This window comes from Lutjanus erythropterus, chromosome 3 (genome assembly GCF_056507025.1).
Source record: "Lutjanus erythropterus isolate fLutEry1 chromosome 3, fLutEry1.hap2, whole genome shotgun sequence".
Classification (NCBI taxonomy): domain Eukaryota; kingdom Metazoa; phylum Chordata; class Actinopteri; order Lutjaniformes; family Lutjanidae; genus Lutjanus; species Lutjanus erythropterus.
In genome coordinates, this window is record NC_139319.1 from 39,847,283 (window position 1) to 39,874,895 (window position 27,613).

The 27,613-nt window shown below is 38.6% G+C and overlaps 1 protein-coding gene across 1 annotated transcript; it reads left to right on the plus strand.

Annotated features, from left to right (window-relative positions):
• The first annotated feature begins 284 nt into the window (after nt 1–284).
• On the plus strand, nt 285–26,288 carry cusr (Copper-only SOD repeat protein). The gene is made up of 10 exons (XM_084714220.1): nt 285–366; nt 3,165–5,250; nt 7,237–7,336; nt 10,680–10,757; nt 12,856–12,954; nt 14,385–14,517; nt 15,825–15,939; nt 19,317–19,441; nt 24,115–24,195; nt 25,782–26,288. Exons 1-10 carry the CDS (start codon nt 327–329, stop codon nt 25,886–25,888), a joined length of 2,964 nt encoding a protein of 987 aa, XP_084570346.1. The 5' UTR covers nt 285–326; the 3' UTR covers nt 25,889–26,288.
• The last annotated feature ends 1,325 nt before the right edge of the window (nt 26,289–27,613 follow it).

Below are 27,613 nucleotides of genomic sequence, written 5' to 3' on the forward strand. Positions count from 1 at the left end.
TGTCTCCTCCATACATGAGACACTGTCGTCCTGTCGACCAATCACAGGCTGACACAGACAGGCTGCAGCTGAAAAACAGAAGCACAAGGGAGCCTGCACATTTTTAAAAGCCAGTCACACATGACATAGTCTCTGAGAGCACTCACACACACACACTCACACGCACACTCACACACTCCATCATTTTGCTATCATTGAACTTGTAAAAGAGCTGTTTGTTTCTTACCTTTGATGAGGATTTACACAACTTCAGTGAAGTTTTTTTTAACCCATTCTTCCTCTTCCATATTTGTCCTGTTTTGTGAGTGCTCCACACATCTGCCAACATGTGCCTTCTGACAGCTGCCCTGCTGTTGTCTTTACTTGGTGAGTTTTTTGCAATCTTTGACTTTTACATGAAGTATGCAATAATGTATGCATTCAGCAATTTAATGTTAAAGTAAGGGGTTTTAACCCATGGAGGACAGACAGTTTGCAGGTCCAGCATTATTTTAGCTGCTCTGTTTCTCAGTTAACATGTGACCAAAGACTCCTGACTTTGGTTAAAAAGTGTTTGTCTTTCTTTATAATGTTTAACTTGTTTTGAGACTGATTGTGTTGGAGTTCAGCGGTTCAGTTTTACTGATGACAGCTCAGTAGGCTGCATCTCCCTCTGTGAATCCTACTGTTGTGGAAAGGCTTGAAACTAAATGATAAAACTAAAACATGCAATTTTAGTCAGCACTATCTCACTATATATACAACAGATCCCTCATACACACAATCTGCTGACTAAGAATTTGCATGTACACAATGTCATATATTGAAGTGCTCAGTTAAACAGTAAGCATCCCTAGTTTGCAGTCTTTTAAAATTCAAATTCAGTGGTGTCAGTGATTTTCTGCTCCAAATATTGAGGGCTCATAGGAAAGATCTTAATCCAGAGTCCAGGTTTACTTCAAGGTGGTGTCTGTGGCAGTTTATGACCTGAAACTAATTTGAGTTTTCAGTATAACAGCATTATAAGGCTCTATATATTATATTTATAACCTTCTGACTACCTAAACAATGCTTTCTCCTAAGTTATTCAGGAGTCATTCATTATATTCATCTATAGCAGTAAAACCATCAGTTTATTATTACAGATAGAAATCATTTCTGTGGCTTATCTGAAGTTGATATAAATTAGGTTTATAATCTGTAACAACATTAATTTCACACTTCACATCAATGAGAAGTCACTGTGGTCACATTGCGAAAGTAGCACATCCACTATTAGCTCTCACTTCAAATGCCGTACAGGATGAATTACGTTCATGAAATGAAAGTCGCTACCATACATAACATTTGACTGAGAACAGAAACTAAAAGGTGCATACAGTCTGAGTTCAACCCCATGGTATTTTCCAAATGCCTTTTTGAACTGATTTTATGCTTTTACAGAAACAACTATCAACTATACATAGTGCCTTGCGTAACAAAAACTACCCAAAGTTGGTAATTATAGGTTGTTTGAAACTGAAACCTGTGATTGTGTGCAATTAGTTTGTGGTTTAAGATGCATGTGCCACTAACTTTTAATGCGCTCTAAATGGTGATAACCAGTCACAGCTGTCTCATGAATAGGTCAGCATGTTCAGCAGATGTGCGCATTTGCCATATAAAAGTGACGTTATTTTAAATTTTCAGATTATGTATCTTTGTGTGAACTTTCTCATCCCATACCATTAGTGTGAGTGGTTTATCTGTGTGTGGTGCCAAACCACACAGAGATAAACCAGTCGCAAATTTCATTACAAAAAATCCATACTTCATCTTCCTGCTTCATCTTCCGGACACTTTTCTAAATGGCTCCAACTTTCTTACACAAAAACTTAATTCAGAGATACCTTTCATATTACTTAAAAAATAAAACCTTTTCTGCCTGTTTTGATGAAAGGGCAACATTCCATATTTTTTCCCACATTTTCCACATTTAACAAACACCAAGAATGAACTTTTCAGTGAGGTAGGTGACGTCTTGTGTTGTTCTGCGCTGTGCACCACACTAAATAACTTACATGTTTTAATGCCTTTCTTCCTCAACTGTGATGTGAAAATATCACGCAGTCTGAGAAATTAAAAGTGTGCGTCCTCCCATAGTACAGTTATAAAACGCTTTTTTACGCCGTGAATCAAGGATTTATCTGGACCAAACCAGAGCTGGTGACTTTTGGGATGGTGGAGAGACGAACCAAGGCATTTTTGGTGAGGTTTATTTAGTTTCTGTGAAACTTGACGATGATGCAAAAGGACTTTGCTGAGTTTGGCGAGAGTAATTAAACAGCAGTATCTTGTTAAATGAAACTTAATCTTACTCTTGATCTTTCCCATAATGTTGTCAGACAGGAACAATAAAATTCTGAGCATCTGTCAGTAGCAAAAACAAACAAAAACAACCAGAAAACCTGTTATGCACGATTCATGGGTGCTTGGCCAGCCTGCTCTGCATTGCTGTAATCCTTCTCCTCTTCCAACAGTGTTTGGTAGAGGAGGAGTGGTGATTTTTGAGACTCAGTTTGTAAGGTTTACAGTATTTCATACTGTTGCACTGCTCTGTGTACAATGATGCAGATAAAAAACTAGAGATGAAACTTGTTCACCAACCACTCCTTTAACCGTCTCTCATCAGTCAACCAACAATGCATGTTGTCCTGAGGTTATTTTTTAATAAGAGTACCAGCTAATATAAAAACATGATGATATGGTTTAATTCCTCACTGAATTGTTCCCACAATATAGTTGTGTAAGCTTCTATCTGTTTTAACCTGAAAGTGTAATGCACAACAACTGATAAAGGAAAAAAAAAAAAAATGCTCGACTTGAAGAATCACAGTCAACTACTGGGGCTCCAACTGATGATTCGAATTGTCGACTATCAGGGGGAATGACTATATTTATCATTCCAAGCTCCAGTTGTTAAATGTTTGATGTATGTCTGAATGTGATCTTTAATTTTGGCTTTACTGATCCACGATGATAAACTGTCCCAAACTACTTGTTTCAGTTGTCTAATATTAACCATACTGTAATGTGCACAGATATTATAAGAATACCATTAAATCACTCACAATTTAATATTCAAAAGTATAATTCAGAGTTTTACAGCTACTATACCATCAATTCCTTCTGGTCATTCTTTTCAGATTCCTTTTCCTGTGTTCAGTTTCTGGCACCTCTGAACATGGGTGGAGTCATGGGGGAGGTTCAGTTTAACTCCACCTCCCAGATGGCCACTGTACAAGTGTCTGGTGCTGGATGCTGCGGCTCAGTCAACCTTTCCCTCAGCGTGTTCCCCGTCATGTACGGCCATTATGCTCAGCCCTGTTCTGAGGCAAATATCGGCTCCAGCATCTTTACCTTCACCGCTGATCTGACCTCAAACTCCACCGTCAACGTGTCACGCCTCTTCCAACAAACCTCAAACCTGGACGACTTATCGCTGACGTTGCAGACGTTTAATGGAACCAAAGTATGCACGGTTGTGAGTCGCGGTCAAACGCTCATGACTTGTCAGGCCAGGTTCACCGGTCCAATTGCGGGCAATACTTACATCCGATTTAATGCAGGACCCATGGCCTACACCAGGCTGCTTGCAGACCTGGTTACAATCGGTCAGGTCAATGCCTCACAAACCAATACCACTCTCTATGGATCAACGAGCAATGCCGCAAACTGTAGCGTTCTTCTGGGAAGCTTAGATCCCTCCGCTTTGACCAGTCTGGGTGTCGTGAAAGTTGGAACCCCTCTGCAACCTTCGAAATCCCGTCTCGATCTGACCAGCTTCAACTTGAACACCACCTTTCTTCTCATCCGCATGGGGTCAGGTTACAAGTGCGCTCAGATTTATGTTGTACCAGAGAAACAGGTGAGCGCTGTTGTGAATATGAGAGGGATCAAAGGGTACTTCAGCTTCCGCCAGGCTTCCCCGTTTGATGTGACAGTGCTGAAGGTGAACCTGACTAACTTGCAGAATAGAGTTGGCCCTTACCACGTCCACCGCTTTCCTGTCCCCTCAGTCAGGTTGCCTCCATTAAGCATGTGTTCGAATGACAATGTGGGCGGCCACTGGAATCCATTTGGACTCAACACAAGTGACTCAACATACCCAAATGGGCCTGGTTCAACACATGACAGGTATGAGGTCGGCGACCTCAGTGCCAAGCACATGTCCCTCGCAGGTAAAAATGAGGTGGACATGATGTTCAAGGACTACAACCTCCCTCTGTTTGGAAGGAACAGCATTGTGGGTCGCTCGGTTGTAATTCACAGAACAAACGGTGCCAGGTATGTTTGTGCTAGCATCAGCTATCCCGGTGACGTGATTGTACTCAGAGCTAGATTTCGGACCCGTGTAGTTGGTGACATCTTCTTCACCCAGCTGGACAACAATCCTCTGTCTGATGTATCCATCTTCATGGATCTGTCGTATGGAAATCCCACAACAAAGCCAACCCAAAACCACAACTGGCATGTCCACAACTACCCCATCAGCTCGGAGAGAGATGACGATGCAAGGTGCTGCAGCACAGCAGGAGGACACTGGAACCCATTCAACATCAGCACAAGAGACAGCAGCTACCCTCTCAACTGTGGCCCATCCAGGCCATTATCCTGCGAAGTGGGAGACCTCTCCAACAAACACAGCACCATCAACCTCGGCACCCAACCAGGTGCAGTGGAAGCGAAAAACTTCTTCACCGATGTCACCTCCTGGTTGCCCAGGTCAGGCATTATTGGCCGTTCTGTGGTCATCCATCAAGCAAACAGAGGAGGACCGAGGATTGCTTGTGCCAACGTCACAATGGTGCGGGTCCCCAAGGCTACCACAGGCAAATGGTTTGGCCCTGGGGTGACCACTGGCCAGGTTCAGTTCTCCGAGGCTGTCCCGCAAGGCCCCACAACCATAAATGTGTCCCTGATGAACCTGGACTCCTTAGCTGGGGGTTACCATGTTCACATACTGCCTGTCAAACCTGGCAGCGCAGAGCCCTGTTCCAACGCAAACATCCTGGGCCACTTCAACCCTTTAGGCTGGAACATATCAAACAGCCCGGTCCCCGGAGCCGGCACGGTGGACCAGTATGAGATTGGGGACATCAGTGGGAAGTTTGGGATGCTGAATGGCCTTAACCAGTTACAGGCTGTATACATGGACCCCGCCATGCCGTTAACTGGACCCTACAGCATAATGGGAAGGTCACTGGTGATTCACTACACCAATAGATCAAGGTGAGAACCTGTTCGCATTTATGTGCTTATTACAAAGAAGAACCCAACAGTGGGGTGAAAGGACGGTGAAAATGAAAGACAGAAGGAGGTATGAGGAAAGATTTCACATATAGTGCAACCACAGGTTCCAATAGCACAGCAAATGATCAAAAAATGTTTCAAATCTGGAAAGAAGCATCAAAATTTGACTGAGTGTACCTTTTGGGTCAGTCTTTTGAAAAAAGCCACCTAAAAATGGCTTCCCTTTTTAAAGATGGATGACATTTTGGCCATTTTGTAACCACTGAATTTTATTGTCTGGGCCAATTTTGAAGAGTCTAATGTCAAATCAAAGTTTTTTTTTACTATAGAAAATTCAAATATACACGTCAGACATCCTTTATATACCCCCTCTGCTATTTCCCCTAAAACTTCATTAGAAATGATTTACAGAAGTGGTCAGTGGTCATGTTATTTGCCAATTGACTTTTATATGAAGAGATGACCTTTGGTTACTACTGTACCATGTGTAAGTTGTAGGCTACTACTTACCATGAAACAGATAAAATATTACATGCAGTCGACCTGAATACTTTGGCATCAATGCATATGTTTCACATTGATTGCTGAATTAGCAAAACACAGACTGCTATAGAGTCACCTTAGAGTCGCTTTTTCGGTGTCCCCCATGGGACCTTACTTTCAGAAAAAATATGAACTGTAGTCAGTGGTGAGACACAAATTAATTTATTTGAACTGTCCCACAAATTACACATATGTTGTTAATCAGTTTAAAACATAATTTTACAAGTCAAGAAAGCCTCAGTTTGTGGTAGCTTTGTCATAGTTTAGTTTGGTTTTGTGTGAAACCACTTAGTATAGAGCATCTCTCGACTTGCCCGATACATGTCACCGATACATAACGTTATCTTACCTGGAGTGTTTTAACCACCTACTCCTGGTCCTTTTATCAGCCAGGAAGAGAAAGAACAAGCAAGACGTGCTGTTGTGATGGTGGTGTGAAAACACACAGGCATCATAGCTTCAGCAGCTAACGTTAGCTTTTGGAGGGAGAAAGTCATGACGTCACTTATGCAGCTTCTGGGTGTGTAGTCTTTCTGATTATGTTTCTTCAGTCTTACACTTTATGTAGTACCTTATGTGTAGTATATCTTATACTACATATCTTTAAATTGACAAATGACATATGTGTAATTTGTGACAAATGGAATCAAAAAACAGATGCTGTTGAAGACCCAGGTGATAGAAGAAGATTCTTAGCCTCTCCAGAGCCACATATTGGGCTTCTTTGTTGTCAAAATTTGATTTATTAGCAAGATAATTAATTTTGGACAATTCTACATAATACTGGCCCCAAAGTAGCAATTCCAGGCGGGAAATGTCCATCTCGGAAAAGTGGCAGCCATGTTAAATTTTTTTTGTGGCCACTGAGTTATATCAAAATAACGATCCTAAAGGAGTATTTATGCCAGTTTTGGTACTTCTTTCCACTTGTGACAGATTTCCCTGCAAAAAACCAAGTAGCTGCTATGCTGCTATATCTAAAGAGAAACTAATGGGCACTGTAACAACTTCACTGTACTCTGAATCTTTTCCAAGAGCATCAGTGCTTTGATATTTATTGCAAAAAGAGAGAAGTAATTGCCAATCAAATATGGAACAATTACAGCATACAGAACAGGACATTTTTGGCTTTGCAGCATAAGCAGACATCTAAACTTCATCCCCCTGAGCGGTCCTCTGGCACAGTAACAGACTTGGCCAGTCTATTGAGGGCAATTACAGGTGTCGGGTATCATAGACATCGAGTCATGTCCTTGTCATGTTTTGTGTTATAACACACAAACAATCTCCCTCATTCACTGAGAATGACTCAACAAAATATAGAGAAGGATAAATGTCTAAAGGTTAACCCTGCAGGATTTAGATATTTATCTTGTTTGTGTTTTTTGGCTCTCTTTGCATGTGTGTTTGTGTTCTCCACAGGATGCAGTGTGCTAACATCTTAGCTGAAAGAAATACAGATGGACAATGGACTATTGCCCAGGCTGTTTTCAACGGTACAGTGACTGGGACAGTCAGACTGGTAAGAACCAACAACAACCCTGATGTTAATCCATGTAGGCAGAGACATTCTGGGGACTTTGCATCAAGTTCAGTAAAAGTTCTCTAAAGGTGACAAATGTCCCAAACCTTTAAAGAATACTGGGGACGTTCCTCAAACATCCTCTTTTGGTCATGAAAGTGCTGGAGTTTAAAGTTCCCTATATTACTTTAGGAGGACATTAAACTCACATGGTCACATAGCAATGTTACAAAGGGAACATTTGTTGTGTTTAATTTCGTTTCATGAAAGATTTTATTGTGTGTTGAGTGTTTACGAACAGGTCTAAGTTGATCATATAATAACGTTCCCCATATGATTTCCATTTTGGTTATTTTATGGCCACACTGCAACATTAAGCACAGACTTTTTCCACCAGCATGGAACCGACCCTGTTTTTATTCAAGCACCTACTTTTGAACTGTTCTGAGCATTTCCACCAAAAATAAACCTTTTCTAAATCTAAAGAGTTGGTACCCAGCTGGAACCAAAAAATTGCAGGGTTTCCTTAGGAACCAAAACGGGTTTGTCATATTCTACAGATTGCTGTGTATTCTGCGTTCCACTGGCAACTGGTGGAAATCTGCCCTGGTTCATTAAATAGCATCAAGGTTCAGGAACCAGTTTAAGAACCAGAATTTATCTGGTGGGAAAGGGCCATAACACTATACACTAACATTACAGAACCAAAGTGTTGATGAAAGTTGGAATGGAAATTAATATTTCTGCAGGGAAAATCCTAAATAAAGTCAGAACTCATGCTTATAAAAGAACTGAGATAATGCTTTGGGAATATAGACAGTAACAACAGTATAAACAGAAATGCTATATTTTATTTCAATTATCAGTCAAGCCAGATAAACTGCACAGGCTAGTTTCAATCCCAGCCGAAGCAGGGCCTCTCTGTTCAGAGTTCACATATTTCCAATTTTTAGGTCCCATGAAGGTTCTGCAAAAGTTCCTACAGTGTTACTAAAGGTTCTGAAAATGAACCTGAAAGAACATTACAGGAAGGTCCCCTACAGGAAACATCATGGGAACACAGTGGAGAGGCCTAGAGGGAACATGCTATTGTAATGGTCCCTTAAATGTTCCTGAATGTTCCCTGAACGTCTGCCAAATAACGTCCCTACCTATGAACTCCACATTGCCAGCTGGGACGTTCTCACAGCATTCTAGGAACGTACACTGTCTAGATGGGAATTTGTTTTATATCATGTTATACATCTACATCAAGATTTTTGCTAATCTGAGATTTCAGTATAAATACACTTAAATCTCACGCTTACACCAACTTCAAATGTGAACATTTTAATAAAAAGTAACAAATAAAACATAAATGCACACATTTGATGGAGTGAGAAATGAATTGAAGTGTTTTATTGTTTTATTTAGACTATCTGATCAGGCTAGAGCAGAGTAATTAAAGGGTAATTTCAGTATTTTTATTAGTATTTTTAAATTACATTTTGTCAGTGTAATCTGGACACTTTAAAAAAAAGATCTTACTATTTAAGCCTTTCAATGTGATCTAAGCAGAGTTCCCCTTTAAGAATGTCAAAAGCTATTTTTATCTCTTGCTCCACTTTTCAAAGGCTTAATCAAGCTGCCAAATTTTCATTGGTCAAAGTCAGGTTGCTAAACTTCAGCACAGTGCAACAAGTCAAAACGTCAGGATAAACATCAGGATAAACATCAGGAAAGGAACAAGGTTGAGATTTTCAACATAAATTCCTGAGAAAGAAAAAAAAAAAGCACTTCTGTCTTCTGTCTCTGAGTTCAGAGTTGGGTTTAGATGTAGTAACTTTACTTCAGTATTTTTTTCTGACAACTTTTTACTTTTACTCCCTACATTTGAACACAGAGTGTCAGTTTCAAACAGGCTTGTTACTTTAGCTTTAATGCATTTAATGCAATTATTAATTATTTATATTTAATTATATAATTAATGCAAAGATGTAACAAGACAAAAAAGATGTTTACACAACAAAAAAGGCGAAAATGACATAAAAACATAACAAATAGAAAGATATAACAAGCTGTAACATGACAAAAAAAGTAACAAAATAAGAAAGACGAAAATGAGAAGATGAAAAAGGATGTTAAAGATGTAACAAGACAAAAAGACGTGAAAACGACAAAAAAGATGTACAAGACAAAAGACATGAAAACGACGTAACAAGACGAAAACAATGTAAAAGGCGCAACAAGGCAAAAATGACATAACAAGCTATAACAAGATAAAAGAATGAAAGTGACATAACAAGACAAAAAAAAAAAGACGAAAACAGTGTAAGAGACATAATAAGACCCAACAAGACATAACAAGAAATAACAATACTTTAAGTACTTTTTTACTTTTATCCTTTGAGTACATTTCAGAGCCTGAAGACTTTCACTTTAGCTTGAGTAAAAAAGTCTTTTTTTAACATCTGAATCTTGATTTGTACTTGAGTGAACAGAGTGTGTGGGCAGAGGTACGCTGTCCTTCGCATTTAAAATGGATTAGTCATGTTAAATATCAAATTTCATAATTAGGATATGAAACTCAACCACCATTTTGACACTGACATTGTGAAATGGATGTTTAAAGTGTTTCTTCAATCCAAAAATTAAGAAATGTTTTGCAAAAAACCATGTAGAAAACTATGCCGCCCATCACTAGAAGTTATGTGAGTTCAATGTGACAGCAGCAAATTGCAGAAATCAGAATTGGTTTTCTTAGAAAGCTACAGAACAAATACAAGGTTTCCTCTCTAGCTAACTTCCCAGGAGCCAAGCTGCCACAAAAACATGACAGAGTATTTCTGCTGCACCGGACAGACAGTGAATTCATTATGCCTGTGGTGGGTTGCAACAAGCGGCAATGGGGAGCAGGATGAGATCACTAGCTTAGCTTAACATCGGTCTGCTGTGGCTAGTGGAACCTACCGTCCCCCTGAACTAGGAAGCTCACCGAGGGAACAGCTGTCTCTGTCAGCCGCCCTCCAGAGGCCCCACGCTGAGCTCTGCACCACATCTATGGATAAGAGCTTGTTATATCTCTGACCAGGCTATATTATCAAGGAGGAAATGAGAGTCTGGGGAATAAATGTGTTCTTTCGAACTTCAGTCTGCTTAGTTTTGCTCAGGCTGATTGCTCAGAGAGTGAGTGCAAGACTGCTGCAATATTTGCAAATTCCCACTGGTGTCCAATTTAACTACCTTGATATTTTAGCCAAGCAAGCACCCAGTTCTTACAGCTATTTAGAACATGACAGCGCACATTCACTTCGTTCTACCGTAATTGCCAGAATATCGACTTTTTTTCTTTCTCTCTCCGCAGCGTCAGCAGATGTTTCCTGACGGGAGCAGCAGTGATATGTCACTGGAGGTGGCTCTTCAATCATCAGCAAGGCAAAATGTAAGTACATATACTGTACACATATACCTAGATGCCACTTCAATTATTTATCGTAGGAGAGTAATAAATAAGAGTAACACAAGTCCAAATCAGATCAGATATCAGTTATCAACGATCAGCTATAACATAGGTCTTCAACACGGGGTCTGTGACCCTTAGGGGGTCTTCAGATTTACTACAGGAGGGCCTACAAATAATTGTTTAAAAAATTGTACTCATTATCTTGACTCCAACATATCTTTAGCAAAGACAAATAGGCCTGTTCATTTAAAAAAAAAACCTTTCATTTAACCAACACCGACAAATGGCTACCAATACTGCCCATGAATCCCCATGAAATCATGAGCGTCAGCTAACCTGCTAAATCACCGTGTGGCACCTATCTGTAAGAGTGAAGAACACTCTTAGAAATAAAAGTGCTACCTAGAACCATAGAGGTTTTTTTTTTGGCTTGTCCTCATAGAAGAACCCTTTTTGGCTCCTGGCAGAATTTTTTCTAAAAGTTCGACTTGGAATGCTTTCAGAAAGTTCTACCTAGAACCCAACATAGGGTTATACTGAAAACCATCTGTGAAAGGTTTCACCGAGAACCTCTGATGACAGGTTCTAAAGGAGATCTTTTGTGGTGTAATGTAATGGAATAAATCCTCTGGGCCATTCTCAGCCCTCCTGGGTCCTTCAGGTTCTTGAACTAGTTCTGTTCAAGATTCTTGGAAACTTGGTGCTGTCTAGTGAACCAGCCCACATTTCCACCTGTTTTGAGAGGAACCACTTGAATCAAGGATCTCATCAATAGAGTGTGGTGCACAACAACCAGTAAAGTATGACATGGCCATTTGGTTTCCAAGGAAAACCCATTTGGTTCTAACTGGGAACCAACACTTTAGGTTTTGGTTTCTTTTTTGTGAAAATGGTCAAAATTAGGTGCTTGAGATGGAATGAGGTCAGTCCTATGTTGGTGGAAAAGGGCCCAGAGTTATATCCAGAATCTTTCCACTTTCTTACAGTGCTAACAAGAACCCACCCTAGGGGGTTCTACTGAGAACCGTTTTCTATTCCAAGACAGGATTTCAACAATCATTCAAGAACTCTTTCTTTGGATGAAATGGGTTCTTAATGGAAACCTTACTCTTAGAAAGAACCTTTGACAAATGGTCTTGGGTAGAACCTCAGCCCTTAAAGAACCCTTATTTCTAAGAGTGTAGTTAGTTAAGTGTTATTGAAACCAAATTGATATATTGTTGTCCCAAGTGTACAGACACAATGTAACTTCATGAGCAAATGACTCTGACAAACCCTCCACCCCAGAAACCACCAGCGAAAGTGCAGAGGGTGAGGCTAATGTGGCTAACATTAGCCAGGCTACAATTGCTGCTGACTTAGCAGCTACAGTTAAACATGAATGTGAGAAGACCAAAATATTCAATGTATTACATGTAGTAGGGCGTCCCTGCTCCGTTTCTTTATTAGCTGAGGGGTCCATGGCCTGAAAAAGAATCAAGACCCCTGAATTACTACATTAAATGCATTCCAATACAGCACCAACAGTGCAACTGTTCTGACGCGGGGTTGTATGAGGCATGGATCTATAATGTATTACTTACCATAGATGATGGGTAGAGGAGCAGTACTCCTACTGCTTCTCCAAACTGAGGGTGTGTCATCCGCCATCTACTGCAGGTAATACACTGACTGTGGTTAAGTACCTCACTCACAAACCCTCCCTGTAAGCACAGAAAAACTCAGCACAACACAGGAAACCTTTCGGGGAAATTTATGTGATAATTGATAAACCTTGATGGTCAGGAAATAAGGAGACACGCACAACTGCTGCCATGAAAATACCAGCGCCTGGTGTGTGAGAAGGAGGAAACACACCTGACAAGGCCAGAGTGGAAAAAGAAAAGTTTTGAGTTTCATTTTGCAAATGTACTTAGATATATTTTCCTAAGCTGCAAGACGTTAAATCTAGAGAAATGAAGAACTCAGCAGGAAACAATTTACTGCCTGTTGACATTTCCTTGATTCTCAGGATGTAACGAGAGAGCATGAGGTTGACATGCACACACTCACATATTTATTTCACCCCTCCCTGCAGCTAACTGAGGTATCCTTGTTCATCAACCGTATGCTCGCCAACAACAGCCAGTGCAACGGTGTGGAAGGCACATTCAATCCCTACAACATGACATCAGGGGTGAGGCCAGACTGTCTCTTCTTTAACTTCTGTGTTTCTTCCACTCTGGTTCTGAAAGTTAAATGGAAGTCTCATACCACAAGTACATTATTATACTGTATACTATGGCTGGGTTGCACCAACGAGGATTAAATCATGGTTTAGCTTTATATTAAACTTGCTTAAAACTTGCTTTAATCCTCAAATTAGTTTTAACTCTAAACTGAGATTAAATTTATATCTGTTTATACTCCAAATTAAAGTGTGGTCCAGAATTAAAATGAAACTTAACTTGACTAGTTTTAACTGTTAAAATCGCTGCCTTTTTAGATGGATAAAGAAAAATGATTAAGTTCCTCACTGAAAGTTAAGAGAAAAACTCAATCCAACTGCTTTCTTTCTTTCACTCCAGTTGATATTTCAGACAACAAATTTCTCCCAAAGGAGGAGAAATTAGAGCTTCTCTGCCATCATGAGTAAGCTAACTTGGCTAACTTAATTTTTATCTAGATAGCAAACAATATAATTTGAAAAACAAAAAACATTTTGGCTAGCAAGCAAACAATTGATTTTTCATTAACTTTTTAGCTAGATAAAAAACTGTATGTAACTTTTTAATTTGGGTAAGGAAGCACCTCCATACTGACTTAACTCTATTTCATTTCTGTTTGCTAAACTACGATTAGTTTTGAATTGACAGCAGATCTTAAATTGAAATATGGATTTACTCATTTTAAACCTAGTTTTGCTAAACTCTGATTAGAACTAATCCAGTAATGTTTGATGGTGCAATCCAGTCTAAGTATTAAAGCTGTAAAATCTGCAGTGTAAAGCTGAATCAGTAGCTTGCTCTATGTTTGGTTCTTTATTATTGTGGACATTTCAGGGAATTTTTAGCTTTATGATTTTTTTGTTCAAACTTTAAGCAGAGCTTTATTGCAGAGCTGTTCACTGAGATTTAACTTTTATAAATATTGCCTGGATCCAGACCTTCAAATCCCTTCACCAAGTTAACTGATTCTCTGAATTTGGAAATGTAGTGTAACGAGTTGACAATTCTGTCTGTCAATTCTGCCAACATATTTTATTCAGTTTCAATAGTTACATAATCCTGATTTCAGCCTGAGTTAGGGACAAACTGCTTGATAGATGTTCTTACAGGCATATTTGTTTAGCAGTGCAGTCACACAATAAGAAAACTAAATCTGTGAACTCTTGATTACATGATCATAGATGATTAAACAGGTCCCTTTGTTCTTGTATGAAGTCATAATTAAGTATTACACATTATTTGGACTTTTAAACAAATGTTTTCTCAATTGGATTTATGATTTAGGGATTAAACATCCATAAGTAATAAGGTTGAATATTTCCAGTGCAAAGATTTGCACAGTCATGGTGCTCAAATTGTGTTTTCGTGATGCACTTCCTCCTTTCTGTTCCCCCTTCAGAGCTCCAGCTGTTCACTAGAAACCCCTCTGAGCTGTGTGGTGGGAGAGATATCTGCGAGACAAGGGACAGTCAGCCTGACTCAGAGACAGTTTTTCACTGACAGCATCATCGACCTGACCGGAGACACCACAGGTACCAAACAGACATGAAAGAGTGTGTGTTATTTAGAAAACGAGAAGAATATGATTCTGTCATTGTCATTGTACAAAGTACAACAGAAAGGAATTAGAATAAGAGAAAAATAAAAATATGTGATGAATGAAAAACATATATATGATATATTTGAGATATTGCAGTCTGAATATTGCAGATTTGCTAAATTGTAGTGGCCCTATACAGAAGTAGTGTGGTTAGGAATGTATATACATGTTATAATAAATATAAACATTTATACACAAAATATTAAAAGTTCATTTCCAGGCTGTCCTAAAATTTTAAGTTGACTGAATTTGAAAAAGCAAGTTGAGGTAGTTTTGATTGAATGAGTTGGTTGAACTTTGTACAGTTCATTCATTCAACATTTCAAGTCAAAGATCTTAAGTTAGAAGAACAAGAAAAGATGAGTCGATTCCACTTAAGTCTTGTATGATAGCTTACAGTGTTCGCTGAAAAAAAAAACATTTGGACCAACTTTAAAAAATACTTTTCAAATCAAGTTAGATGAACACATTTGCTTTAAGTCAAATATACTTAATAATTGGATTGTTTACAAATCAACAGTTTGCAATGAAACTTAAATTTAAGGCAAGTCACTTAAAAGTCAATATTCCAACTGAATTATTTGATATACCCAAAAGTAAAATACTGCTCTTACACAACCTAATAGTATAGTTTAAAAAAAAAACCCAACTATATATATATGTATAATAGTGTAAGTTAATTCTAATTAATTAATTGGCAATATCAGCCTGACATATCATTAACTTGACTTAATGGTACCTAGTTTGGTTTGGTGACTTCATATATTCAGGTGGACTATTTTATATCTGACATTATACATTATTATTTGACCACAAAGTGTAGCTTCCTTGTATTAAACTTGACCTTCTTCTCAAGTCACCAAGAGTAAATGGCAGCTCAGCTGCAGGGGGAAACCCTGGAAAACACATGAATGTCATGACATCAAGTGTACAATACTGAGAGAAATATAACTGAGTGCCTTTCTGTAAAAAGAAGAGCAGGTTAAGGAATCAGAGTATAATGTCAATTTGTTGTAATCCACAAAAATAGGCTGTCATCACTAAAGCAGAGAGCTGAATGAGACTTACTACTCATGAAATAAGCTTTTTACAGTGTACATACAAAATCTTCTAAGTGGTCCTTCACTAGTCATGCTAGTTTAGGACAAACACACCCAAAGAATAAATGCAATATGTGTGCAATGGTATGAAAAGAGCAGATGTAGTTCATGTTTGTCATGTTCATGTTGGTGTTTGTAGTGATCCACAGATCTCTGGTGCTGAAGAACAACGGAAACATCATCGCGTGTGCTGACATCGTCCCAGAATCCCCTTCAGCAAATCAGACCTTTCCCAACGTGGTCAACTTCAGCAGGTGAGTGTATTAAAAACTTCGACTGTGTGATTAACAAACTTTCATCTGAGTTTTATTTTAAAACCCTTGGCAGACTTTCAATATTTTTCCTGAAGTGTCATCTGAGTGAGTATAGTCATTTGCAGACATGTGGAGGAGTTTCCCGAATCATACCTGGCTGATTATTACACTTTGAGGAGTAAAATAATATGGATTTCAAATTTGTTGACTATTTCTTGTCATTTGACCCTTTTATTTTGTTTATTATTTTTTTTTGCTTTGTGTTACATTAGAGGAAGTACCAGGCAAAAGTTTCGACACACTTCTCATTTAATGTTTTTTTCTGTAACTTGTAAGAATTGGCTCAGTGTGCAAAGCTGTCATCAAAACAAAAGGCGGCTATTTTGAAGAATCTAAAATATCAAAGAGTAAAAAACCTTTGCACTCTTGTGGGTCGACAGGTATGTAAGTGAAGACAATTGACAATAAAAACCAAAAAGATTCTTGCACACTGTCCTGAGCACTCACAATCAAACATTTAATAACAAGGATATATTTAAATCTTTGATGTAATTCAGAAGACAGCATGCAAGTCTTTTATATTTTAGATTCTTAAAAGGAAAACATATTTTACCTTGTTTTTACACGTTTTGCTTGCTACATAATTCCATATTTCATAGTTTTGATGTCTCCAGTATGAATCTACAGTATAAGTATAGATCATTTTATATATGAAATGTGAACATGGATATCATAGACAGATGTAATTGTAAATTATAGATAGTGGTGTGCAATAGGAACACAGTTACACCCAAAATAACATCAAAATATCAATTTCACTTCTAGTAGGAAGTGTTCATGTGTACACTGAAATATAATCAGGGTAGTTCAGTTCAGACAATTTATTATTCACCAGCACGAATAAAAATAACATGTACCAACAACCACAGTACAGACAGACAAGAAAAACAGATTACTCCTGTACATACTGTAAACAGAATACTATAAAAACACACAACGTTTGCAGGGTTACTGCACACGAGATGAAGGAGTTTTTAGTTCTATTGCATTTGAATCAGGGAATTCTAAATCTGCGGCCTGAGTCACAAACTCATCATGGAGAGGGGTGGTTTTTGATGAAAGCAACGACCATGTCCTCGGTCTTCAAAGTATTTAATTGGAAGAAATCAAATACTTTAAAGACCAATAGCATTTTCTTCCTATTCAATTAAAATGCACACCAGTTTTTATTTTGTTTAACCTTTATTTAATAGTATAAAATGCTGCTTAGCGTGGATGTCTTTAACATAACTCAGGGAAATCCTCATAGGCTTATAACAAATGTGTTTGTAACAGATTTGTGTACTTTATATCAGAAACCTACACGGGTTGTACAAACCTGCTCCCGCTGGTACCTGCAAAGCTACGAACCAGAACCAGCCTGTTAACCTGCAAAGTCAAATTCGCACCTGCCCCACGACCTGACCCGCAATTAAACACATATTCTGCCGCTCATTTGTCACACACTTGTCGAGGTGTTTCGTGGTTCGAGGTTTTTGTGATGACGAGCCTAGCTTGCAGCTATCAAGAGCTAATACTTTTTGATAAACAAATTGCATAAAAACAGGTTATCTCTATTTCTATGACACAGCAACTGTTCTGATTTCAGAGAGGCTGATAAAATGCACAGGTTAACAACCAGTTATTGATGATCCAGTCAGTGTTAAAGGTGGAATAAGCAATTCTGGAGAAGAACACTCGATTGTTGGGTCTCTATAAATAATATTATAAATAATACAGTCTAGACCTGAGGGTATGCACTGATGACTCTAACCCATTAAGAAAACTAGGAATAAAACAACTGATTTTTTGTTTAAAATTAAATTAGCAGCCAATCACTGCAAGCGTTTGAAACCTTCGAAATAAGGTATCGAATGAAGTAGTCCACTGGCATTGATGTCACTTACTGGTGTTGCAATTTTTTAAGCGATACCCAGCTCTTAAGTTCTAATTTTACCCCAAAATCTAACACACCTGACACATAATGGTAACCACAGATCAAAGTTCCAGTGCTTGGGTTCCAGTTGTTTCTGTAAATTGCAGTGCTCGGTTTGCTTGTCTTTTCTTTAGCCTGTAGCAGTTTGTAAAAAGATCGCTCTGATTTCTTGTTGAATCAGTTTAGATGTGTTTTTTTGTGTTTTCGTGGTGTTCAAGCTGAAATCTAACGCTGCCACTCAGTCATCAATTTGCCACTCAGTGGGTGTAATTACAGTGACTCTGCCCACTGTGACATACTCTTTATATGAAACGCGCACTGAGATGACTTCTGGTACGATTTGTCGCTATGTAAACTAAATTGACTTGACCTGTTTTGACTTGGCTGAGTCACTCAATGAAACAATGAGGAACAATCAGCTCCACCCAGAGTGTCAGTGACACTCAACGATCATCTATCTTTCTTCATGGTCACTTCGTGATGGTAAACTCCAGAAATTCTTGATACACCCGCATTGTATCATGCATTGTAGTATAATGACTCATGCTTTACTTTGCATTACTCGTTTTGTACAGCACACTTTTCCCGGTCACATTTCTTCCGTGTTTCTCCCGATTTACGATAAATGTGTGGCACTGTACAGCCTGTATAAGTCCTACAACTGTAAAAGTCTACTGACAACAACACAGCTACACCAAATGCTGTTTTGTGACATGGAAGAAAGCTGCTCGCACCCACTGATGGCTGTATCCAGTTTTTCAACCCATCCATGCTTGCGCCTTGTCCTTCTTCGTCTGTGAGGGTCGTGTCTAAAACTTTTAAAAGAAATTGATTTGAAATTGGACTGGATAAGTCTACCAGTCACAAATGTGGATTTTGTTATTTTCATTCTTTAAAAGTCACCAGAAGTCTTTGAAACGCTCTTTGGTTTAGAATTCCTCTCTATTTTTTTGAGGACTCAAGGTTGGTAAGTATGTGGCACGGCTCATGGCGGATCTCGGGATTGTTGTAGCATCGCAACATGAAACCACCGTGACGACATCTTCAAAGTCACACAAACACAAAACCTCAGAGACAACGGAGGACATCCAAAGGATAGAGTAATGGATACTTGGAATGTGGCTGTTTTTGGCGCAGCAAGGAGACACATTTTGTTTCAGAAAAGGCTGCAGACAGCAAGACAAGATACTGCTGAAAAATACAGGAGAGTTTGGGAAATCTTCGGGAAAAAGTGTGTCAAGTCGAGATGTACCACACAGTGGAAATGAGCCATTATAAGGTGCTACTGAGAAATCAGTCCTTCAAGTTCACTGAAGACTATAATTTCTGGATTACCCTGTATCTCCAGTTAATTTTAACATTATGTGACCCCAAAGTTGATTTTTCATTTCTTTATGCACAGATACGACTTCCGCATCAGGGTTGCAAGAGTCCTGAAGATGCAAATAGCGAGAATCACCATCCTGCCCGACTCTCCCAGCTCTGCAGCTGATGGAAAGTGCCAGACAGTCAACTACATGGTATCTGGTAAGGCAGTGAACCTTCAAAAAATGCTTTTCCCCTTCTACTTCCCCTAGTTTGTCTTATTTGCAATAAAAGTGAAATATATTAACTTTCAACACTGGCATGAGGAAGTGTGTAAACATTTCTCTTCCTCTAAATGTCATGCAAGAAATTAAATAGTACAATCATTAACCATGTAATCAAAACTGTCAATACACACCACCGAAAGAGACAACGGTTTTGAATTTTTAAAATATATTTTTCTGGTATTTTGAGCACCATAAGCCAAGTGACATTTAGTTCCATTATAATGAAAAGGAGGCAGACATCTCCAAAATTCTGCAACTCACACCACGCCTGCAGTCTATAAAACCTCACTGGTATGTCAACAAGGCCACAGAGGTACCAAAGAGAACAAAACCAAACATAGATCTCATTTCATCAACTCTGTGGGGACGTCCACATCTCGGCTCTTTCATACTATTACAGACACTGTATACAATATTATAAATACTGATATTGTATGAAACTATAAGACTTAAAGAATCTGTTGGCAGCCATGTCATACTGCTTTGTCAGGAAGATGGCTAAATAACGCTCCAAATTTATGCTAAATTTAGGCGAGGAAAAAACTGCCAAGGCAATTTTCAAAGGGCTCCCTTGACGTCACACCACAATATATCTAAATGAAAATGGGTTCCATGAGTAGAGCTTCCCTTTTACAGACATTCCCACTTCACGCTAATGTTTATTGCAGCTTTATGACTAGAAAAATGCTAAGATGCTGTTTCTAGCTTTAAGATGATGTGTACCACTTCTATGTGACATATACTGCTGACCTGTTATCACCCCCTAGAACCCCCGCCCCCTCCCAAAAAATGACAAAAATGAATCTATGACAGAGTGGTAAGGTGAGGAAAAGCTGATCAGCTGCATACAGCAAAAGCCTACATTATGGCCAGGACAGGCAGGTTCGTTTCATTCACCAGAAACTAGTGAACCAACTTAAGACAAAACTGACAGATAGATGGGACTAAGAGAAAACCTTGTCCAGTCAAAGATTACATGTTGAAGCGGTGTGCATGGGGCTCTAAGAAGAGTGATACTCAGTGTTTGAACAGTGGAAACTTGTGCAAACTTGTGAGGAATGGATTAAACTTTGTCTGTATCTCTAAGATGCAAATGTTAGCATGTCTGGCTAACTAGCTTACTCCCTGCAGTAAAGTTACCTCCAGCCAAACTTGTGTTAGATACCACTGCACCTGCATCAATTCATGGCTAATTCCCACTAGGGGTTGAATTGGGATTTGCTGGTGCAGAATCAAAGTGGATAATCTCTCTCTAGCTCACTTATTTAAGTCTGAGCAGAGTTACCTCAGCTCTTATTGTAGCTCCCCTCCTGGGAGACTTCATCTAACCGCTGTGTCATGTTTCATTTTCAAACCAGTGTTTTCTGGGATGCAAGCTAGCTTTGGCCTCGGTCTTTTAGCACCAACATTATATTATGTACACAGCTGTTAAGTAACTTTACATATTCCTGATGCTTTTACAGGTTTCTCGTTTCAAAATGTGTCAAGCGAAACCATTAAACAGTCAGTTGGAGACGGACTTTGTTCTTACTCTGAGCATTAAGCATTAGCATTTGCTTACATTAATTAGATACACTTATGAAATCTGCCAGTGAGAGTCATCATTTTAGCTGACAGAATCCATGATGAAATGACAAACTGCTTTTGTTTTCTTCTCTGTTGAGTCAAAGACACAAATCAAAAATTACTCCCAGTTTCTATATTAAATTTGTGACCGTTAGCATTTAAAACTGCATGTGCGCAGTGCAACAATGGAAAGCTTGACAGGTGTAGCAACAGTAAGTAAGTAGTGAAGGGTCAATTAAACATCCTCCTGTTACTTCAGCACCACGGACAGCTGCGTGGAATTATCAGTACATGACTCTGAAATATCGGTCGGCTCACCCCTCTGGCTCTGCACGTCCTCTGCTGGTGGGGGATGGAGAGTGGGGATGGCAGGTTAACAAATGGGATACATTTTGGTGCTTTTGCTAACAAGGTGGACGGCATCCCCCCTTAGATTGCCTATTAGGATCCGTGTTCACAAACACACACAAAGGTTTTTGTGTGTGTTGTAAGGAAGTGAGTGAGCATAAAACTGAAAGCATCCTCTCTGATCGTTAGACTGATCGGCTCGAGCCGAGGTGGGTTCTTTGTTGTGTCCTGTACTGATGTCTGGGTGTTTTCTTTACTCGAATGACTGGAGACGACACTTTCAGTTAGTAACTTGTCATATAAATCATCAACCATGTAATTAATTCTCAGGACAGACTCACAGTCATTATGTAAGCATGTGGACACACAAGATAGATCAGACATTCTGCCAGGTCACTCTAAAGCAGTCATTCCCAAAGACTGGGTCATCACCCAGAATTTGAGAATGATATCTGATAGCATTGTTGTACTGCCTTCAGTACACCAAAATGCACTTATATAGTCTCATTTATGAAGCAGGCTAAAATGTCCTATACTGTAAAAATGAAAAAGTTGAGAAAATTTAAAATTTAAAGGCAAGTTTAAAAAAAGTTTTACCATCTAATAATGTTTTGTTGAGATAATTTGCTTTTCTTCTTTAGATAAACTTGAGTTATAAAACCCCCTCAAAATGTATTTTAAATACTTTTAAATAATTTCAAATTTTCAAGCACCCATTTAATGACAAATCAGGTTCACAGCTCCATCCTCTTATTAACCTCTAAACCTAAAAGATTCAACTTCATTTAAGAAGAAATTAAATTATCTCAACTAGCAAAACTTTTTAAAATTTATTTAAAAACTTAAGTGAGTTGCCTTGAATTTTGAGTTGTCTCAACTTTTCTTAAGTTTTTTTTTATTTGAAAAAAATAAAAACAATGAGATGAGGAAGTGTGTATGCATGTGTACAGATATTATGAGGATGTGGAAATGGCTGTAAAAATGGGCAGGAATGTTCATTTATGTACAAATTAAGTCTTAAGGTCTGTTGTGAATTGGGTCACAATGGTTTGTCATTTTTAAAAAGTGGGTCCCCAGAAAACAAGTCTGGGAAACACTGCTTTAAAGCATGCGATCAGGAGGTTATGTTAATGAGCACTGCAGTGCAGAAAACCTCACTGGTATGTCAAGAAGGACACAGGAGTCCCAAAAAAGAAAAAAAACAAACAGATCTCATTCAGTCAGTGCCGCAGGGATGTCCACCCCTTGACCGACATTTCTCTCTTTCAGATTGTCTTAAATCTAGAGTGATGATACAGATATCACATGAAACTAGAAGAGGTGGTGAAACATCTACACAAAGGTTTTTGTGTAGATATAATCTATCTCGCTATATGTACAGCATGTTGGCTGTAAACACTTTGCCTACTTCAGGCTTCCAGGACCAATCTAGGCAAGCTGTGTGCCCAGGCTGCGCTCATCGGGACAATGAACAATTATGGGCATTGAATATCTTTAGAAAACCTGAAAAATTGCTCCGTAACCTGATGCTGGAGTTGAGTGTCTGTGTGTCTCATTCTCTGTCCCAGGGGGGAACAGAGAAGTGTCTGTACAGAGGTTTCACACAGTATAGCACAGGACCAGCATTTATGCCCTGAGAAGTCTCCCACAAAGTAGAGAGTTAATTCCTGAGAAGGCCTCCTTTACCATGATTGTGAGGGCAATACACACTGTAAAATAAATGACTTGTTTTAACTTAAAAAGGTTAGCTGCTTTATAGTTTCAAGGCCAAATTGACTGGATTGAGGGCATTTTGTAGTGATTCAAAACTTGTAACTTGATATTAATTATGTTGTGCTTAAGAGCTTCAATAAACTTAAAATACTAAGTTGAACCAACTACTCTTCAGTCACCCTGACGAACATTACAAACAAATTAGATTTCTTTTGACATTTTCTCGGTTCCTCAGAAGTTTAAGTTACCTGACGGTAGCGTGCATGATGTAAAAACTGAGGCTAAAGTTAGCTTACGTCTCAACATACATTGGTCGGATGGTGAAATGCAGCAGGTATAACTACGTGATAGATGACAGAAATACACTCATTAATGTGGGAAAAGGAAGCAAGGGGATGATCAGTGCAGCAGACTTTGAGACAGGTCACCAAGCCAGACCAGCTGGACCGCGATTGTGGAAGACAGCGGGGATAAGAGCTAAGCTAACTGGGCTGAAACCTGAGACAACGAGCCATAGTGTGATGCATCGTCATTGACCCACTTTGATTCTACATGAACTTACACCCTCCTCCTCAAACCCCGACAAAACAAATGCAGATGCAGCGGTATCTAACACGTTTGGCTGGAGGTAAGGTTTACTGCAGCTAGTAAGCTAGTGTTAACATTTGCATCTTACATTAGAGCAGGTGAAGACGGAGTTAAATCCATTCACCACGTGTGTGCTCTTGTGTTTTATGTTTTTGAGAGACTACAAAAAAGATGCCACCATCCAGACTCATGAAACGCCCAATATTACTCGTCTCTGAGCCTCCTGCACACCTTCAACGTGTAGAAAGAATGTCAGCGCTAGTTACCATTGCTAGTCCATAATTGCCTTTGGTTGTCTTTAGCTGCGGTAATTATCGAGTGTAACAGCTCAGTAATTATGGCTTGGACAGTTGATGTGTAATTAAGCATTGCCACATTATCTGTATCTTAAAGGGAGTGTCAGCGCAGAGCTCCTGAATTCTGTCAAGAACAGCGAGGAGATGGGCCAGTTCAGAGAGTCCGACACATGCAGAAGTAAGTACCGTCCATATTGTAATCACAGCTTGAACTAGACTTAAGGTGCATTATGGGAAGGTGAAACTGTTTCTGTGTCTAAAAGAGAGCAACATTTTGACTTGTGTAAACCAAGTGAATTTTCAATAAACTGATTGATTTAATTGATGAGCTAATCTACTCCAGAGGATATTAGTTTCAGATTTCTGACAAAAAGAAATCTATACAGGAAACAGATGGCAAAGCTGAACTTCAACCCACGACAAAACTGGTTATGAAACAATCTCAGATCTACAGATAACACTGTATGTCCTACATAAGCAAACGAGATAGCATAGTTATTCTTAATACCTGACAACAGGTTGGCAAATCAGCCAGTTAAACAGAAGAAAGAGGAGATTTTTATTTAGATCATTTTATTCATGATCCATATTTTATGGTTTTTTCCACAGGGGCCTCCAAAACCAACACATAATGAAAGTTCCTTGTAGTAGCTTTGAATGTTGCGAACAACACATGCAATGACATAAGTTGTTTGACAAAAATGATTTTATAAATTTAAAGTCCTTTAATCTCTCTTCCTGACTCTTTGATCAGAACTGCATTCATAGCAACAGTCTGTTCTTCATAGCAGTGGTCTATTATTCAGAAATAACAGACCTTAGAATGCCGTATTTGACCAATCAGAATCGAGTATTTAACAAAGCCGTGTAATAATGCTCTGTGTTCTTCTAAACATCTGAAAGGTCTCTCACGCAGTTGAAGTTCGTATGGCGAGACTGTTTGCAGTAAAGCAACCTTCTGATAAATCACATCACAGCTGTCTAAAAAAGTATTTACTCTGTTTACTCTTTCCTGTCACGGTTTGTAGTTTGGCTTTTTAAATATTAGTATTTGCTGCAGTGGCAGCACAATGCTCATGGAAACAAAACTGAAAGCATCCTCTCTGATCGTTAGACTGATCGGCTCGAGCCGAGGTGGGTTCTTTGTTGTGTCCTGTACTGATGTCTGAGTGTTTTCTTTACTCGAATGACTGGAGACGACACTTTCAGTTAGTAACATTCCATACCTGCCGGTTTAACCACAGTGCCTGAATCACTACAAGTGAATCAGTCTGTCAGCATCTCTCTTCACTTGTCCAACTTGTTGAATCTGTCTTTTAAATGTCAATGTGCCTTTTAAAGGTGACAGGAGATGACACTGATTATTTGACATCATGTTACGCCCAAAACACACCCATGATTAATAAAAAAAACAAAAACAAAACTAAATACAGCCTGACTCAGTTAATGCACCGTTGAAATAGCAGAGTGGGTTTGGACGCAACTAAATGCACAGGTGCCTTGCACTTTAGATGATGCACTGTGCATCGTCTAAATAGGGCCTTTAAAGTCGTGCCAACCAATGTTAAAATGAAAATGCAACTAAATGGACATTGGTTGCAAACTCAGTGTCATGTTTTCAAAGATTTATATTGTCCATGTGTCATCAGTTTGAAGCTAAAGCTTTTGTCTTAGCCTGCTGAATTGGACAGCTACTTACAAATTTTAATATGACTATCTCCAAGTACAAAAAAGCTTATATTCATTCCTGTGAACACCTTTCAGATGTGACGCCCTCAGGAAGTGCAGGTCCGCTGCTGGTGCCAGGAACTCTTCTTCTTGGCCTGATGTTTGCTGCCGCCTGCCTGCTGCCGTCTACAACTTGTTTGTAGCTCAGAGATTCAGCCACGTCATGCACCATCAGTGGGGATACATGGATCCTCATATTGTAAAGTTGTGAATATGTTCATGAAATGTAGCCCACCAAGTGATACGATGGTCATCTGAGTAATAATGAGGGAAATAATAACCGTGTTTCTTTGTACAACTTTTGTCAGCCAATAAAGAGCTCGCTTCTTCAGATTTTACTTTTTTCGTAATAAGCATTTTAGGCAACAAGCTCTTCTGTAACTGTTCAGTTTAGTCTTCATAGAAACTTTCTTTTTTTATTCAGTTGGACCTTTAAGCGGGTGGATGAAGTTAATGCTGTATATTTTCAGATGTCTGGACTTTTTTTTTAATTTATGCACTATCCATGTCAATTTTTGTGTAAATATCTGGGAAATTGTGAATAAAATACAATAATGTTTGTATGCTTGTGCCAGTGATCTTTATTGTTTTTTCCCTCTTGCTTTAAACTCATCACTCACTAAACATATCTGAGCACATGAAAAGTGTAGTGTAGTTTTTTTTTTTTTTTTTTACAGGACAGTAATTCTGTGATGCCTTTAGGAAAAGAGCATTCATATTAAATTTTGTTAGCATTTCTTACTAGGATGTTCTGAAAAAAGAGTTTAGAGTTTAAAGGACTTTATTAATGATTTAAAAACAATCAGCCATCATATATAAACCATTTATGAAGACATTTTTTGGGGTTGCCAGGTTGTGAAGAATCTCTGGCAGGTGTTCATCCCTCTGGTGTACTTCAACGACTGGCATTCTTTTGGGAAATTGAAGACAGGGTTGGACAATATGGACCACATGGTCCTACTACTTAATATAACATTTTACGACAATACAAAAAAATACTAAAAAATATTTTTGGTTTATAATAACCAATAGTTGTTGAGTTCTTTCTGCATGATTTTTGGCTCTCCTCATACTCAACCCAGTGCTTTTTCTGTTAAAGTCTTTATTTTGCATCTTTTGTAACCAAACTTCCACATGACAAATTTATAAAATTATAAATCCATCATTTTCGCATTATGATTTTTTTTTTATCATGACAAAAATGATAATATATCATGAACAATATGATATGGCACATCCCTAGCTACAGAACATTTTGACCAAAATCAGTGTATTAATAACATATTAACATTTAGCTCTATGGTCAAGGACTGATGAAAACACAATGTTTCATTAACTTAATTAGGCCTGAGCAAGTATTAATTATTTATGATTTTATTAATAAATCCATTAATTATAAGAGAATAAAAACTTAAACTTACAACTTAGTGAGTAAAAGTTTATGAAAAGGCACAAACATCAATTAATTAATTACATCAGATAAAACTGCTACTGTTCAGCTATTAGAAAAAAATGAAATATAAAGCAGCTAGTACATGTTAATTGTCCATGCATACCGCTGAGGAAAAATAGATAATAGAAAAACTCAACAACAACATCTCTTTGCAGAAATTATGATCCGTTCACTTCAGACTGTTGTGCGCAATTTCATGTAGGACAACCTACTGTACCCTTGTCCATGAGTAGATACACACTTCTTTATGTACGGTGTAGTTTGGTATGTGAAAAGAAGTTCCTACATTAAACTGCTCACAACAAAGTCTGTGGATTATCTTGAGTAACTGGATCATGGTTTGTGGAAAGAGCTAGCACCACAAGCAGAGTGCCATCTAGTTTCATTCCATCATTTGAGTGAAGTCAGACATTTC